This window comes from Hemibagrus wyckioides, linkage group LG01, assembly GCF_019097595.1.
Source record: "Hemibagrus wyckioides isolate EC202008001 linkage group LG01, SWU_Hwy_1.0, whole genome shotgun sequence".
Taxonomy (NCBI): Eukaryota; Metazoa; Chordata; class Actinopteri; order Siluriformes; family Bagridae; genus Hemibagrus; species Hemibagrus wyckioides.
The window spans coordinates 12,788,480-12,805,799 of NC_080710.1; the positions used below are offsets into that span (position 1 = coordinate 12,788,480).

At 39.2% G+C, this 17,320-nt stretch overlaps 1 protein-coding gene across 4 annotated transcripts in view; it reads left to right on the top strand.

The window, feature by feature from the left end:
- Positions 1-17,320, top strand: part of rapgef5b (Rap guanine nucleotide exchange factor (GEF) 5b) — a 46,927-nt gene that overhangs the window by 27,187 nt on the left and 2,420 nt on the right. For all 4 annotated transcript variants that reach the window (XM_058393319.1, XM_058393327.1, XM_058393334.1 and 1 more), the window contains 9 exons: positions 10,191-10,269; positions 11,166-11,310; positions 11,559-11,656; positions 13,889-13,919; positions 14,697-14,775; positions 14,970-15,119; positions 15,335-15,432; positions 15,527-15,649; positions 16,649-16,827. In XM_058393319.1, the coding sequence (XP_058249302.1) occupies positions 10,191-10,269; positions 11,166-11,310; positions 11,559-11,656; positions 13,889-13,919; positions 14,697-14,775; positions 14,970-15,119; positions 15,335-15,432; positions 15,527-15,649; positions 16,649-16,827 (982 nt within the window). The remainder of the gene's footprint in view (positions 1-10,190; positions 10,270-11,165; positions 11,311-11,558; positions 11,657-13,888; positions 13,920-14,696; positions 14,776-14,969; positions 15,120-15,334; positions 15,433-15,526; positions 15,650-16,648; positions 16,828-17,320) is intronic.

Here is a 17,320-nt window from a genome sequence, read left to right on the forward strand (position 1 = left end):
GTTGAGTGAGTGCTAACCTCATTAAAGCCATTGATGGCTAATCGCTGTTGTATTCTCTCTCTCTCTCTCTCTCTCTCTCTCTCTCTCTCAAATTGAGTCTCTGTGTCTGCTGCTGCTCTCGGTTTAAGTGCTTTATGGCGGCTGATGGTTCAGTCGTGACTGCTCTTACAGGAACTGTGTCACGTTCTCCCCATACGTAACACTTTTAATTAATATTACCCAAATATTCAGACTAACCAAATCATATGGTCTGTACGATTATATGGTAATGTCTGGAATATTGTGTGTGTTGTGTGCATGATGCGGTGTATGTGTGTGTGTGATTAGTGTGCATGAATTCATCAGTTTATTATTATTTTTATTTATTTATAAGAGTCTTGGTGTTGCTAGGCTGTGTGTGGGTGTGGAAGAAAGACTGAGGTAGTTAATGAATAGTCTGAAGAACTGATTCCGCTCTTAAGTGCCTAATGAGCTCTATTTTTAGCAGGGTTTTATATGCAATTTAGAGATTGTGTGGAATTAAAGAAATTCCTAAGACATTATATTGGAACATCAGCGTCAGGGATTTCTTTGTTCGAAATGACTTCTGAGCTTTGTTAGCAGTTTTGACTGATTGTTTGACTGGCTGAGGATTGAAGGGGTTTGTGTTCTACTCTGTGTGTTCTCCATTCCTGGTGTGCTTGCACAGGAGTATTGATTTCACACAGCCGGGGATGTGCTTTTGAGAATCATTCAGCTCACATTCTGTCACTGTTTATGTTCACGCAGGCAAAATGAATCGTGTTCACAGGAATATGGTGAATAAAGGTACCGAGGCAGGGATTGCAGACATTGATTGACTTGAGGTGGGGCGATGTTGTGTTGTCCTCCTGACCAAAAGCATCTTGCCATCATCGTGGTCATGTTATGGAAGGGTCATGATGACAACATGACAGCAGTTAATGCTCACAAACTAAGAGCAGCACAAACAGCTTCGGCCATCGGTGGTTCCTATTTTACTTTATTATGTTATGACTCACAATGCACTAAACCTGTGACTGTTAAAGATTTTTTAATGAGTCTTTCATATATTTTCTACATTCTCCTTCTTTGTATGTATACTATATATATCCACTCATTAAAGAGAAGTGCCCGTGTTGTCCGATCCAACAGACGAGCTATTGTTGCTCAAATTGCTGAAGAAGGTAATGCTGGTTCTGATAGAATACACAGTGCATGACGGCTCAGGGCTGTTTTGGCAGAAAAAGGGGGACCAATATAATATTAGGCAGGTGGTCATAATGTTATGCCTGGTTGGTGAATGTGTGTGTGTGTGTGTGTGTATGTATTAATGGTTAGCATGTTCGCCTCACCCCTCCAGGCATGGGGTTTGATTCTCATCTCTGCCCAGTGTGTGTTTCCACTGGGTGCTCCAGCTTCCTCCCCCACTCCAAAGACATGTGTTGTAGGCTGATTGGCATCTCGAAAGTGTGTGTGTGTGTGTGATTGTGCCCTGTGGTGGATTGGCACCCCATCCAGGTTGTCCCTCTCCCTGCAATAGACTCCAGGCTTCCCATGACCCTGTGTAGGATAAACAATAGAGAAAATGATAACAGTGGATGTTCTTGTTACAGTGCAGATATACAAAACCCTAAACATAATTATGGATATTGAAATCATTTTCTAATACATGTTTTTTTTTTTTTTTTGAAACATCACTCGGTAAAAAATTTTTCATTGCAGAGGATCATGTATTGTCATTCAGTATGCGAAAATGTCTTCTAAAAACAAGCTGAGAGGCTACACGTTTCTTCCATTTTTAAGATTACCGGATCAGAATCAGCATTGTCGTTCTCATGTAGTAAACTGCCCACTCAGAACTGTTGTCAGCATGAGGTTTGAGAATTGCAACTCAGTGAAATCATGCACATTAATCAGAGTCTTAAGATTGGAGCTGTCTCTTCTTAACACACTGTCTAAACCTTGATGAGTATTGACAAACTGAGCTATGGTGTTAAATGCTTTTTTTCTAATGAAGGACATGAGCTCGGATTCCTCTAAGAGTCAATTTAAAGTTAAGGTAATTATGCAAAGCATTCTGGGAATGTTTTTAGACATGTGGATTTACAGTCTCTATGTAAAGGTGTAGTGGCTTTATTATGGGCTGAGGTGCTGCTACAACATATCCTTTATCCTCCTGTAATGAATTCAGTCGCCATAGCAGCAGAGTTCAGGTTGGATGGCTGCTGCTCAAGGCCTGCTGAAGATAATTGGTGAGCAGCAGTCAATGAACAGTAGTAATCCAGCTCCGTATGGATGGCAGCGTAACATAATGAAATACTTAGGTGTTGCTGATACACACACACACACACACATTAACTGCTGGGAAAATTGAGATCACTTAAGTTACAACCAAACTAGAGGTGTTGTAGGTTTGCATGTGCTACGTGAGTGTTTTTATTTATTTATTTATTTATTTTAACCAGACATGATTTACTCATACTTTGCACTGTGCTTCAGCATTCTCAGTCCCTCTCAGAGCTCTGAGCTTCATCATCACTCAGTCAGTCTCCACTGATCCCCACATCCTGCTGTTTTTTGCTATTTCTAGAGACACTGTTGCTGTCTCAGTATTGTTGCATCCTGAGAGCAATGCGATGCAGCCATTTTTCTAAAATGGTAGTTATATTAGACAATTAATATTTAAAAAAAATGTAAGAATGTTCAGTTTTAGCTGTGGTCAGTGTGTATAACAATTATTCCAACAGTCTTAGTATTCTTAGTAGTGCTGTTTGTTGCTAAATATTCAGGTATTGGCTTGTATATTGTTAATATTGCCTTGATATTACCTAAGATTTAACAAAATTAGGAACACAGTCATGTAAACAAATTGACTTTGTTTATAGATTTATTCCTTCCACTAAACAACATGATGAGATGAAACTCCTATGGTTTTGTTCTAACACGAGACATCAGGATCAAGACAAACTCGTGGAGTCTGTGGCAGCTCCTTAAAGTCATTACAGCAAAAGGGAGACATACCAAATACAAAAAGTTTTAAATTCATGTATATAATCTCGAGATTATAATCTGATATTATTTGTACTTAAACATTTTGTTATAAATTTGTAAATTATGCAAAATAAAAGCATGTTCTTTAGTAGTCTCAGACCTCACTATAAATGCAATAAGAATGAGGAAATAACTACATATGTATTTGTTTATGCAATAAATACTGACTAGCTAATTTTGGACGATCTTAGTTGATTGAATGGGAGGGTTGTGTCAGGAAGGGCATCCGGCGTAAAACCTGTGCTAAGTTGAAACTTGCGGACCAAATGATCTGCTGTGCGACCCCAAACAGGGAGTATCCGAAAGAACAACAACAACAACAAAAACTTAGTTGACTATGTTTTAATAATTAAGGAAAAACAATTATGCTCCCTTCTTTACTTGATTACACCTCTGTTCATTTTACATTTATGGCATTTGGCAGAAGCCCTTATCCAGAGCAGTTGAGGGTTAAGAGTCTTGCTCAAGGGCCCAGTAGTGACATCTTGGTGTTGCTGAGATTTGAACTCATGACCTTCCACTATGTAGTCCAACATCTTAACCCCCGAGCATAAATTCTTTCAGATCAGTACAACACCTGTGTTTCACTCACTGTAAATTTTATAAGGGATTACGATCTGGAATTAAATCAGTCAAAGTCCCAGTTTTTTTATCATATCCCTCAAACAACCATAACACTTTTTTTCTAGACTCTCAAGGTACTTCATATTTATTATCTACTGCCAGTTTGCATGTGCACTGTAATGTAAATACTGATATAAATCTGGTTAAATCCACAGCTGTGTTACTTATCTGCACATCTACGTTTAATTTAACTTATTGTATTCTATAATTAAGGTTTTTCTTCTTTCTTCTTAGTCATCTATCTATCTATCTATCTATCTATCTATCTATCTATCTATCTATCTATCTATCTATCTATCTATCTATCTATCTATCTATCTGGCTTGCAGATAAACTAACCATCTGGTTCCATGCTGTTCCATTCAACCAGGTGTGCACCCTACTGACACTATCCACATAATACAGTCTGTGATTGGTGGAGGGGAGTTTAATTGTCCAGAAGTAATTTGTACCCAGGACATACACTGGACCTGACACGTGTAATGTCCTTCTGTCCAATTCACACAGCATGAGACTCATTTTCATACAGTGCTCACTCCCAGCAGGAATAGAGCAGAAAGTAATGTATGTTAATGAAATCTGGGGGTCTAGGTGTTATTAGATCACAGTTCACCTACAGACGAGGCAGTGAACAGGCAGAATATTCCTGTTTGCTTTGATTTCCTATGTTAGTAAATGGAGTATTAGTAACATACATACAGTGAGGGAAAAAATTATTTGATCCCCTGCTGATTTTGTACGTTTGCCCACTGACAAAGAAATGATCAGTCTGTAATTTTAATGGTAGGTTTATCTGAACAGTGGTTTATCTGAACAGCCCACTCCTCTTTGCAACCACTACCCATTTTCAATGCCCTGGCTGAGGGAAGGAGGTTCTCACTCAGGATTTGACGGTACAATGCTCTGTCCATCGTCCCTTTGATGCGGTGCAGTTGTCCTGTCCCCTTAGCAGAAAAACAAAGCATAATGTTTCCACCTCCATGTTTGGTGGTGGGGATGGTCTTCTTGGAGTCATAGGCAGCATTCCTCCTCCTCCAAACACGGCGAGTTGAGTTGATGCCAAAGAGCTGGATTTTGGTCTCATTTGACCACATGACCTCTGAATCATTCGGATGTTCACTGGCAAACTTCAGATGAGCCTGTACATGTGCTTTCTTTAGCAGGGGGACCCTGCGGGTGCTACTGGATTTCAGTCTTTCACGGCGTAGTGTGTTACCAATTGTTTTCTTGGTGACGATGGTCCCAGCTGCCTTGAGATCATTGACAAAATCCTCCAGTGTAATTCTGGGCTGATTCCTCGCCGTTCTCATGATCATTGAAACTCCATGAGGTGAGATCTTGCATGGAGCCCCAGACCGAGGAAGACTGACAGTCCTTTTGTGTTTCTTCCATTTGGGAATAATTGCACCAACTGTTGTCACCTTCTCACCAAGCTGCTTGGCGATGGTCTTGTAGCTCATTCCAGCCTTGTGTAGGTCTACAATCTTGTCCCTGACATCCATGGACAGCTCTTTGGTCTTGGCCATGATGGAGAGTTTGGAATCTGATTGATTGCTTCCTTCTGTGGACAGGTGTCTTTCATACAGGTAACAAGCTGAGATTATCTCAGCTCATTACCTGTATAAAAGACACCTGGGAGCCAGAAATCTTTCTGATTGATAGGGGATCAAATACTTATTTCACTCATTAAAATGCAAATCAATGTAGAACTTTTCTGAAATGTGTTTTCTGGATTTTTTTTTGTTGTTATTCTGTCTCTCTCTGTTCAAATAAACCTACCATTAAAATTACAGACTGATCATTTCTTTGTCAGTGGGCAAACGTGCAAAATCAGCAGGGGATCAAATAATTTTTTCCCTCACTGTACGCTTTGCCCTGCAAATAGACCTCAGAGTCACTTTAGGGCTCTTAACGATGGTTGTTATTGTTCTAAACTCTGCTTTTAACCCTGGGTAGAGTTGAGGTTTCAAACTTGTAATTTAGCAGCGTGGTTAGCACGGCTTTTTACCTAGGATTATAAAATTCTGCTTCAAAACAGGGTTAGTACTTTTTTACAGTGTTATGTACAGTGTACAGTGTGAAACAATGCTCTGCTGGAACATTAGACACCCGATCACAATAGCTCATGCCTCATGTCACGTAAAAAACAGGACACTTCTCAAAAAGGGCTCAGCAGTGTCAGGCGGCAAAACACTGAACAAGTTCATGCTGTTGTGAGGCACGAAATTATGGAAATTGGATATGAACAAATGCCTGGTCAACTAAGCAACAAGCTTAAAAAGATTACAAAGCTGTGAAACAGCAGACTTGTGATTTTTTTTCTCACTGATGTGAAAGCGTGAATAAAATCGTTAATTAAAGCATTTTGTCCAGTCATGGTTGTTGGTGCAAATATGAAAATAAGAATGTTTAGGAATGTACGGTGTGAAAAGTAAGATAATGAACATTTAAAGGATTAATTGTTTACTCTGAGCTAAGTTTAAGTCGTCTTTATTTTTCACATATTCGTACATTTCTGCACAGTGAAATTCTTTCTTCTCATATCCCATCCTTGGGGCTTGGGGTCAGAGCACAGGGTCAGCCTTAATACAGCACCCCTGGAGCAGGGTGGGTTGGGGGCCTTGCTCAAGGGCCCAACGGTGGCAGCTTGGCGGTGCTGGGGCTTGAAACAACCGAGAGCCTTAACCACTTGAGCTACCACAGCTCCTGTATGAGCTAAGTATGTGCAGTGTGACACGTTAAAACAACATGGCCCAGTATTCCATTTTACCTGGGGTTTAGAACAAGTGTGCAAAATCTCTTTTGTCATCAATCATCTCATCATTGTAGTTCTCAGTGTATAGAAAATTGAGGTGAAAGTATTCTCTGGGGATTCTATCTTATACATTACATGCCGACTGAAAAGGAAAAGATCCAGCATGTGAACGCAGGTTGTCACTCAAGACTGGAAGAGTATTGAAAATTGCATCATCACCCTCCAGAAATCTGTCTGAAAGTCCAGTGAAAGCACCCCTTAATGCATTACAGTTACCGTTTTGCTGCTTTGTAAGAGCTCTGAAAGGTTTAGCTGTTTTCCCCAGGGACCCTTTTAGTCTCTTCGATTATTAACAGTTCGTTCTAATTTCCCTGAAATGAGCAGAATCTGGAGTAATGAGGCAGAGCACGAGAGCTGGCTGCAGCACAGAGCAGCACACAGTCCAGCAAAACAGCCTGTGCATGGTGGAAATGTTGAAGGATAATTTAAATGAGATGCTTTCAATTATATGGAAATTATGGATAAAACGCATAGCACAGGAATGTTTTATGATATGAATTTATCCAGGTTATTGAATTTGAAAAAGTGTAAAGAAACATATAGAAAAGGTAAATATGGGCACATCTCTCTGTGTGAGAGAGGATAAGCGTTTTGTGTGTGTGTGTGTGTGTGTGTGTGATTGCATTTAGAGTATGTGGCAGCAACACAGACTGCAGACAGCTTTGCTCTGCCCGATTATCATAACTGTGTGAGGGATTCACTGGAGCTGAATGCAAACACAAAGCTCGGGAAGTGAGTGTGAAATTAAAGTGGAATTTACAACACCACCAACACGCCACATACACACATCAGCCAGCGAACAGAGTGTGCCTAATAGGATTTGCAGCTTAAGGAAGAGCGTGCTCTCTGTCACCTTCACTATAGAACCAGCATGTTTTATTATTCTCTCTCTCTCTCTCTCTCTCTCTTTTTCTCTCTCTCTCTCTCTCTCTCTCTCCCTCACTGTTATAATGATCTGCTCAATCAGCCTAATTTTAATTGAAGACTCTTTTAATAGCCTGCATAATCAGCGGAAGTTTAATTGAAGTACTACCCTAAAATGTCAGATGTTGCTGTTTACCTGTGTTTCAGTAATCCACTAGAACTGCATTCAATCATGAACAACACAGTTTTAATGGCTAGAGATAATTAATTGGCTTGAATATTACACAGTAATAAGAAAATCTACCAGCTTGCAAAATGAGCAGCAATATTTATTAGTAGATTAAATATGTATAATGAGGGGTCAAAAGCCTTAAGCTTGTTCGCTTTACAGAGAAGATTTAGTGCAGAGTTTACACATATGAATGTGTGATACATTTAAGCCTCAGATATGGATTATTTCATAAAATTCTGAATAATGGTCTGTGTTGAAAAAATAGAAGGCATCAATTAAAGGCAAAAATGACTCATTACGATGTGTGTGTGTGTGTGTATTATGATGATGATGATGATTATTATTATTCCTTTTTGTTTTGTTATCTTTTGCTATTTATTTATTTATTTATTTATTTATTTATTTATTTATTTATTTACCAGTGGTCTACTGAACATACTATTAGTATTATTATTTTATTTTTTATTTTTTTATTATTATTATTATTAGTAGTAGTAGTAGTAGTAGTAGTAGTACAAATTTATTACAAATTTTCTCTGCAGCAAGATGTATTAGAATAACATACTTTGTTTAATTGTTTTTTTTTTGCTTGATTTATGAGTAAATAATAAAGATAAGGCACAGGTGCATGGTTTATACTTATATTTGCCAAAAATCTTGCGGTGTAAGCTGTGTGTAATGTGTGTAGCATGTGTGTGTCAGCACGTTCCTCCAGCTGCTGTTCAGGTATTGAGTTTCTTGCAGGTTTCTTGGGGAAGGGAACTGAACTCAAACTGAATGCTATGGGAGCATGTGTGCTGTCTCATCCTAATGGATGTGTACAGTGAGGGATATTGATGAGAGGATGGATGGATGGATGTGAGCATGGATGGATGTGTGGGAGCATGCTAAAGGGTTCAGCAGAGCAAATTAACACTGAGTAAGGTTGAGAGGAGTCATTACCCAGGAGAGATAAGGCGAGATCAGTACACAGGTCAGCCATATTAAAGGTCTGTCTTTAAAGACGAACTTATTTACACAGCACCACACATTAGGTCCAGTCCTTACATGAGATTTGCTTCAGTCAGAAACTACTCATGAATCGTAAAACCATTTAATTAATGCCATCTTTTTCTGATGATATTTATTATATAATATAATAGATTATTAGTTACCGGTGTATGTGTTGCTTGGTAACAGTTGATTTTTCAGCATAGTGCTGAAGATTATCAGATCAGCATAAATTCTTTTTTACAGAACTGACCACTGTTTTTCCTTTGTTTTGTGAAAATATTGCACTGTCTCATCACCTCATAACAACAAACGGTACCATCTGTGCTTACAATGATCTTCAACTTGGTTTTGGTGTTTAGTGAGTAATTCACCTGTGGCCTATAAAGTTTAACCTGAATAAAAAAGCCTGAATTTATGAGATTAAAGACGTTTAATCTGTTTGTCTCATTCACCCTTAAGCCAAACGTTTAGTTTTTACTATTATCTCTTGGCATGTGCTTTTTTTTATATAGATATCACTTTTGGCTTTGCAAGACCAAACAAATCCTTTCAGGCCCAAAGCTGCCACACAGTCAGGCTGCATCATTCTATATATCTGTATTTCACAATCTAAGTGCAGTGAAACAGAACGAGACGAAGACGAGATGTCGTCCTCTGCTTCTTTACAAAACATTATTACATTTGGCAGACGCCCTTATCCAGAGCGACTTACATTTTATCACGTTTTTATACAACAGAGCATTTGAGGGTTAAGAGCATTGCTCTTATGTCTTAGCCACTTAGCTACCACATCCCTGTATTGATAACTTTAGGCTTACTTATGGTTGTTTGTCTAGTTCACGGATCTCCAACATGTCTCTTGTTAGCAGCTCACCTAAAGGTTCATAGAAAACCATGTACAAAATTGATAAAATCAAATTAGCTCAATAAACCCCCACCTCTTTCCGGTGTTGCACTGAAATCTTACAAATCGTACTCTTCTGCACGTACACACACACATCACACATCTTAATACAGCTGTTCGTCAATCAGTTTCACACACAGCTAGCACCAAGACCGTACATGCAAGCGTTATATAAACTTAAATCTATAAGAACAAATTAAAGTAGTTTGGATTCCCATTGCACATGCAAATAAATGCCATAAAAATACTATTATTTAACCACATAAAGTCTAATGCAATTTCAGGTCTCTGCTTTCAAAATTTGCCTTCAATATCAAATGTGTTCCCTTTATTACGAAAAGAGTCTTTATCAGTCTTGCTGAGGCCATCAAGGTATGTGCCATGGAACTTAAGTAACAATTTGCTGATAAATAACACAATCGATGCAAATGAAAGAAATCTGAGTAGTAACATTATGGTTTATGGCAATAAGCTAGGTAAATAAATGTTACTAATAATATAACACGAGTAGCTCTTGGTCACCTTCATTTTGTCAAAGTAGCTCTCGGAGGAAAAAAAGATGGAGACCCCTGGTCTAGTAAACATAAACAATGACGGAATCTTATGTCAAACTCCCGTACGATTCCTACTTTTTATATTCCCTGGTGTGGAGTTTCCTGTTTGTGTCTGTTGTCACTCATTTCTATGTATGTTTGCTTATTTTCCAGAGAGTCTCCTTGATGACTTTTTGCTGACGTATCCAGTGTTCATGTCTACCAGTGACCTTTGCCAAGCGCTTCTTGGACAATATCCTTTTCTAAACCTTATACATTTATATTTACATTTACGACATTTGGCAGATGCTCTCATCCAGAGTGACTTACAGAAGTGCTTTCAAGTCTCTATAAATAAATACATCATGATACTGGTTCACTAGGTTATGGACTAAGAACACCATCAGTCTATAAACTCTGTTAGGAGAGCAATGAATGCATAGGCAAATTTTTTGTTTTGTTTTATTAAAGAGGAAGTGGTAAGTCTATAGACGTTGTTCCATCTAAAACAGGGATGACCAATCTTATTCACAAAGGGACTGTGTGGGGTCAGGTTTTCATTCCAACAGACAAAGCCAAGATCAGGTGTAGCTCCTGCTTGATTGGAATGAAAACCTGCACCCACACCAGCCCTTTGTGGAGATGATCTTGGACACCCCTGGTCTAAAGTCTCTTCAAGACTGTTCAGACATCTTGGGGAAGTTCATTTGATGCACCTTGGCTTTGCACTCCGTGCCTTCCTCGTACCCTGTAAGAAGGTGTGACCAGTCAAGCAGCAAGAGACGCTAACAATCTCTGTAGCTGCCTTGACTCTTACGCTCTTATGCTGTAGGTCATGAGTATTTTAATGGAAGCAGTCTTGTTTAAACACAATTTGCATATCTAATCAGACTACACAGGGTTTCTGTGTGAGACGCCGTGTGCATGTTTAATGACGCATAGGTTACTTCCAGGCTTTCCCCACTTCCAGTCTGCAGTGTTTGTCTGAAAGTGCTGAGAGCATGCCATTAAATCTGCACTCTTCTCAGTCATGTGGTACACAGGACGCACCCTCAGGCTCTCCCAAATCTTTGCTAGCGTTTGTGTAGAAGCACGTTCTCTCTTTATGATGCCTTTATGCTTTGACGCCTTAACCGCTCTGTCGTCCACCTATTGTTTGAAGCGAGGCAGGACGAAGAACGAGGCGAAAGAGACACTGCTGAGGAAGCGCAAAGTCCTGCACCTTCTTTCCCAGTGGATCACACTCTGCCGTGACACGCTGCAGGATGGCGAACACACCAAAGTGTTTATGAAGGTAAACGCGGTTAATCAGTGAAAATCTCACAGCTCCCAGAGTTCAGTGTTGTTAACACCAGATGCGGAGACACAGCATGTTTGGTTAATGAGGTGAGGCCATGTGGAAATGTAAATGTAGCTTGGGGTTTCAGTCTCATATTGTTTGCCAAATGAGTGTTACAGTGCTAAACAAACAGCATGGCACTTCCCATCGACTGCAGTCACGCCTAAAGTGCAAGGTGGGGGGGACTTGTCTCACTGTTACAGATGCTGTATCGCTACGTTCTGGATGACCTTTATGAATTCCCAACTCTGGAGAACGAGGTGAAAGAGCTCCAGAAACTTCTCCGCATGCAGCGCAGACAGTAAGTGCTCTCCATTCCACTGAGCTGTGGAGAACACAACACAAACAACGCCTCCTTTAAAGCTATAATTTGCGCCATGGTGTTTTTCAAACCAGTCTAAATCAGGACAGATGTGTTTCAGTGTATTAACTACATACTTAACGGCAGAGCAGGGGCACTGGATACAGATTAATGTCAGTCTTCAGTCTTCTTCAACAAGCGAGTCTATTCATAGCATCAGAAAGAGAATCATTTCTGAATGACTCATGCTAAGATGTTGAAGATTTCCAGAATGTCTGTAGTCTGGGAGACGAGATGAGAAAAAGCAGAATTTCTCTGAAGAATCAAGAAACAGAAATAGCATGAGGAGAAAAAAACCTCTATTCATTCTCTCTCTCTCTTTTTTTTTTATCCTGTCCTCATTCAACCCCTGTGTATTTGTACTCTGCATGAGAAACATTTAATTCATGCATGTTTTTTCAAAACCACTTTTACGAGTACAGTGGTGTTCGATTCAGTTGCTGAATGAATGAATAAATGAATAAACAAATAAATTATTCTATCAACAGAAATCTGATATAAAATTAGTCAAAGCACTTTTGGGATAAACGTTATACAGAATTGTAGTGTTTGAAGATAACACCATATATTAGAAGCTTTTGAACAAGAACATGGAAATCAGAAATGGGTTTAATATCACCATTTCCTTTGAAGATAGAAACATAGGAACCGAAAAATACCTGTGAAGCACTACAAATTCTTAAAGTCCTGAAATTCTACTTTCATATGAGGCATTAAGCACCACTGTGGAGTGTAATATGATAAAGAAATTCAATGCTGAACTTCTGGGAAAGTGTTAATAAGCACAGGTGAAGAGCAGAAGGAATAAACCATGCCTGCTTACTCAAGTGCACGGTTTAATAACTACATAATAACTACAGAAATTAATGCTGGTCTTTCCCATTTTTTTTCCACATTCATTTCCAACATGTATCAAAGTGCTTTCATAGATATGGATGATGATGTAATGCTCTGCTGGATTAACCTCCTACACTCCTTTCGGCTGCACCAATTTCTCTCCTCCCCTTTCCACCAACACACCACCAAAGCGCCGGTGTGTCAGCTGATCCGCAGCCAATCACTCACGGCTAGAAGGCCAGTCAGCAGCTCCACAGAGGCTTTGTGTTTATTTGAGACGTGTTTATTCGGAGACTTCCTCACTACGCCCATTTCCACCGTGACTAGTCAGGCTGTGTGTCAGTCGGCATAAGGTTATTGATAAGAACCAGTAAATAAAATACACACCACAGATGTGTGGCAATAATGTTTTTTTTCTCTTGTAGTCTTTGGCATATAAATGAATGTTGTTAATCAGGCACAGTGCCAGTTATTTATGTAAGATGTTACTGCTTGATTGGGGATGATATGAACTGTACTGATTGAATACCCCAGAGCTCTTGAATGCTTGATTCTGATTGGTCAGATTAATAAAAACAGCATGACAGACAGTGGCTAGGCTGCAAGGTTTATATCAATGTACTAATACATTATTGTTTCTATATCAACAACTTACAGATGGATTTTGTTTTATCTCGGATTAAAAATGTGTGTAATTGCAAGGAAATGTTAATTTAACGTTTATGGAAGGAGGCTCCAGTGCCAGATCAGTCAAAAAAAAAAAAAAAGTTTTCTGACACTGGAATGTCTTCAGGATGGCAACCTTCATTGTATCTCACTCTCACTCTTAGAACAAGCTTCATGTTTGTCTTGTTAAAAACAAAAAGAGATGCTGGCAAAGGAGCTATATTGGTTATTGGAGCTATAACAAGATAAAACAGATAAAATGTGTGTATGAAATGGTTATTGTTAGCCAGTTACTGTGGGGATTGATGCGGTGTAAAAGAATTAAAACACCAGCATGCATTCAGTTAGCGTAAAATAATAATAATCCAGCACGGGTTCATGTTCATACTGAGCCGCATGACACCACACCATCATTATTGTAATAATGTCTATAATAGCATACCATTTTGTGCTGTATTCCATATGACTTATCCTAGCGTACCCTCTTCTAACACTTGATTATCATACAGATTTGTGTGTGAATTGCTTTATCTGCACACTGCAGTCCCAGTGATGATTATAATGTCATTAATACACTCACAAAATGGAGAACAGAATAAAAGCCTTGTTGTGATGAACGTCTTTTTTCTTATGATATCTCTCTCTCTCTCTCTCTCTCTCCTGCCTCAGCACGGTGGATGAGTATTCTCCTCAGAGAAAGGTGAGTTAACCCACACGCATGTTCTCTGCTCTGATGAACACAGATGTTGTCGAATCTAAAGGTTGATGCTGTGTATTCAGAATGATTACTTAAATGTGAATTATTAGGGTGATTCCATGATTTGGGATGTCAATTTATCCCTTATAGCTCCTTTTTTTTTTATTATTTATTTATTTAATTTTGGCACACTGATTTTCCAAGACAACATTCCATTAACCAAGCGAAAATGTGTTATGTCTCAGACAAGAATATTTTGCTCTTAAATGAACAGGATTTAATGTAACAGTGTTGAGTTTTCATAGCATAGAATTAGCAAGTACACAAAATGCGGTGAACTAGAATCCATGGTTATAACGTAAAGACAATGAAAATAATGACATTCTAGTGATACCTAAAATAATCATAATAATAATAATAAATACAAAAATAAATCTACAATAAAATAAATAATAATAAAATTATTTTTTTAATTTATTTATTTCAAAGGATGTCACTAGTCAGTATAATGATATCAGTGAAAATAAAGGAAAAAAGTATAAAAGGCTCTTGCCATGATTTTCAGGATTCTAATTCAGTTTATTGGCATAAACTATTGGTATCGGCGTCACATTACATGACTGTAGAAAGGACATTGTTCATAATTACAGCCTCTAGTTTATATTTATGCCACATTTGCTATAGTGCATTATGAACCTCCTGCAGCTCTTACTTTGAGCCGTGTCTGATTTTTGTCTTACAATCATTATCCCCAATGCTCCTTTTTCCTCCCTTTGTCAGAATAAAGCACTTTTCCACCAACTGAGCCTGAAAGAGACGTGGCAGCCTACCCGAACGGCCCAGAGGCAGAATAAGGAAGGTAGGCTTATGAAATATTCCCTCTTATTTCTATCTTCTGGCTCCCTGTGTGTGTGTGTCCTTCAACAACAACAATCTATGCAGAGTTTTATGTACACACAACTGCAACCGAACATCAGTTTATAATCGATTATGTAAGTGTAATGAGTGCTCTCTGGAGGATGTATGTATCTGTATATGTGTATGTGTTCTCAGTTCTGTGTCACGTGTATGTGACCATGGACTCCTACGTGAGTGTGAGGACACACAGTGAGGTAACGGTGCAGGAACTGCTGGCTGCAGTGGCTGAGAGATTAGAGTGTGCAGAGGACGACATGGTGCTGGTGGCTGTCAACTACTCCAGAGGTACAAATCTACACCATTAAAACAGCTACATTAGCTAAATGTGTCATTAGTTCACCCCTATATCAGATATGGCAGGTGTGTGTGTGTGTGTGTGTGTGTGTGTGTGTGTTAGTTGAGAAGTTTTAAACTGGACTGCCCTCTGCTGGAGAATATTGAGAATGTGTTTCCCTTCTGTGTGTGTGTGTGTGTGTGTGTGTGTGCACCTCTGTCCTCAGGGAAGGAGCTGCTCCAGCCACAACAGTGTGTGTACTCAGACTCCCTTGGTGCTGTGAGCAGGCTGTGTGTGTGCAGGAGAGACCTGCCAGAGATCACGGTAAGAGTCAATTGCTTTGTGTTCTACACTGAAGTACATGCTGTACACTACTGAGCTGCTCACTGACCGCGTCTCTCACGCGACGTCCAACCAGAACCTCGTGACAGATAATGGACAGATGCAACAGCCAGCAGTCAGGATGCTGAGTATGAACACATGGGACATAGCAGTGGCTCTGACTAACTGTGACTGGAGTTTCTTCAGAAATCTACAGGAGGTATGATAAGTCTGACAGCACACACACACACACACTCTCTCTCTCTCTCTCTCTCTCACACACACACACACATTCTCTCTTTCTTACACACACACAGACACACACACTCACTCTTTCTCTGTATTATCATGCAATTAAATCTTACAGATTCCTTTCTTCATTTTTTTTATTTTAACAGTAACTTTTTTATTTTCCAGATATTACATTTTTCCCCCCTTTTAAATTTTTTTTTAAACCTATTATCCACAAAATTTCCCATCTTAAAGTTACACTGAATCACTGACTTTTTATTCGTTATGAAACATATTTATTGTGTTTTGCTGTACACTGTACACAAAAGCTGTGTGTCAAAATGATTCACAGTGCTCTGTCTGGTGCAGTTTGTATGGAAAGTACCATTAACATTATGGTAAGTTGGCCTATTTTTTGGCCAATAAGAGGAGCATGCTTCACCATATCAACAGTCAACATCCTTGACTGAAGTGTACCACTGAACTGCTGATTTCTAATTGGTGCTTATATCACTGTGCTCATTCTGGCATCATTCAGTTTCTATAGTGACACTTTACACAGGATTAGGAATGACAAACACTCCACATAAACAGATTAAAAGTAGATGTAATTGTTAATATGGTGCAATTTTTTATGAGGTGATGTTTATTTAGCATTTTTCGGGAGGAGTGTCCAGTGCTTTGAAACCGTCGGAGGTAAAACTGTAGCTTTAAACACAGGAAGAGCGTTCAGGACAGAAGCTTTTGCTGTTTTTCCGGCTGCATTTATTTCTTAGCAAGTATAAGAGAAAGCAGAGAGGCTGCCAGTGAGCTAAAAACTTTCTGCAGCTGTTATAACAGGAACTAACGTGTTTACACAATATTTTATGTAAATATAAATGGATAAATGTTAAAAAAATATCGTTGGCAAACTACACATTTCATTATTTGCATATTAGATAAGAATGATCTTCTACACTGTTTCATCTTTTCTTTTGTGTCTGTGCAGCAAGAACTGGTTTATTTCACACTGAGCCGCGATTCTTGCTCTGGCCACACGGCGGCGCTGGAGCTGCTGCTTCAGCGCTGTAACGAGGTACAGCAGTGGGTGATGACTGAAGTGCTGCTCTGCCCCACGCTCTGCAAACGTGTGCAGCTCTTTAAGAAGTTCATCAAGATCGCAGCCCAGTGAGTAAACCTTCAGTGCACAACTCTAATGTTATTCATCTACCATGTATGCAACATATAAACCTCTGGAGCTTAGTATAGACAGCACTTTGATTGAGAAATCTTTTATTCTACAAAAATATGTTTTATATAAACATTTACTGACGTTCAAACAACTGCTCTTAGAGTTCACTCATAGGTTTAATTAAGCAAGGTTTGGGTTTTAGGCGGAAACACTATTAGATACACTGATCAGGCATAACGTTATGACCACCTGCCTAATATTGTGTTGGTCCCACTTTTGCCGGCAAAACAGCCCTGACCTCTCAAGGCATGGTCTCCACTACATCCCTGAAGGTGTACTGTGGTATCTGGCACCAAGATTTTAGCACCAGATCCTTTATAGGACTTTAGGATACTTTTGATAGATATTGACCACTGCAGACCAGGAACACCCAACAAGAGCTGCAGTTTTGGAGATGCTCTGATCCAGTCATCTAGCCATCACAATTTG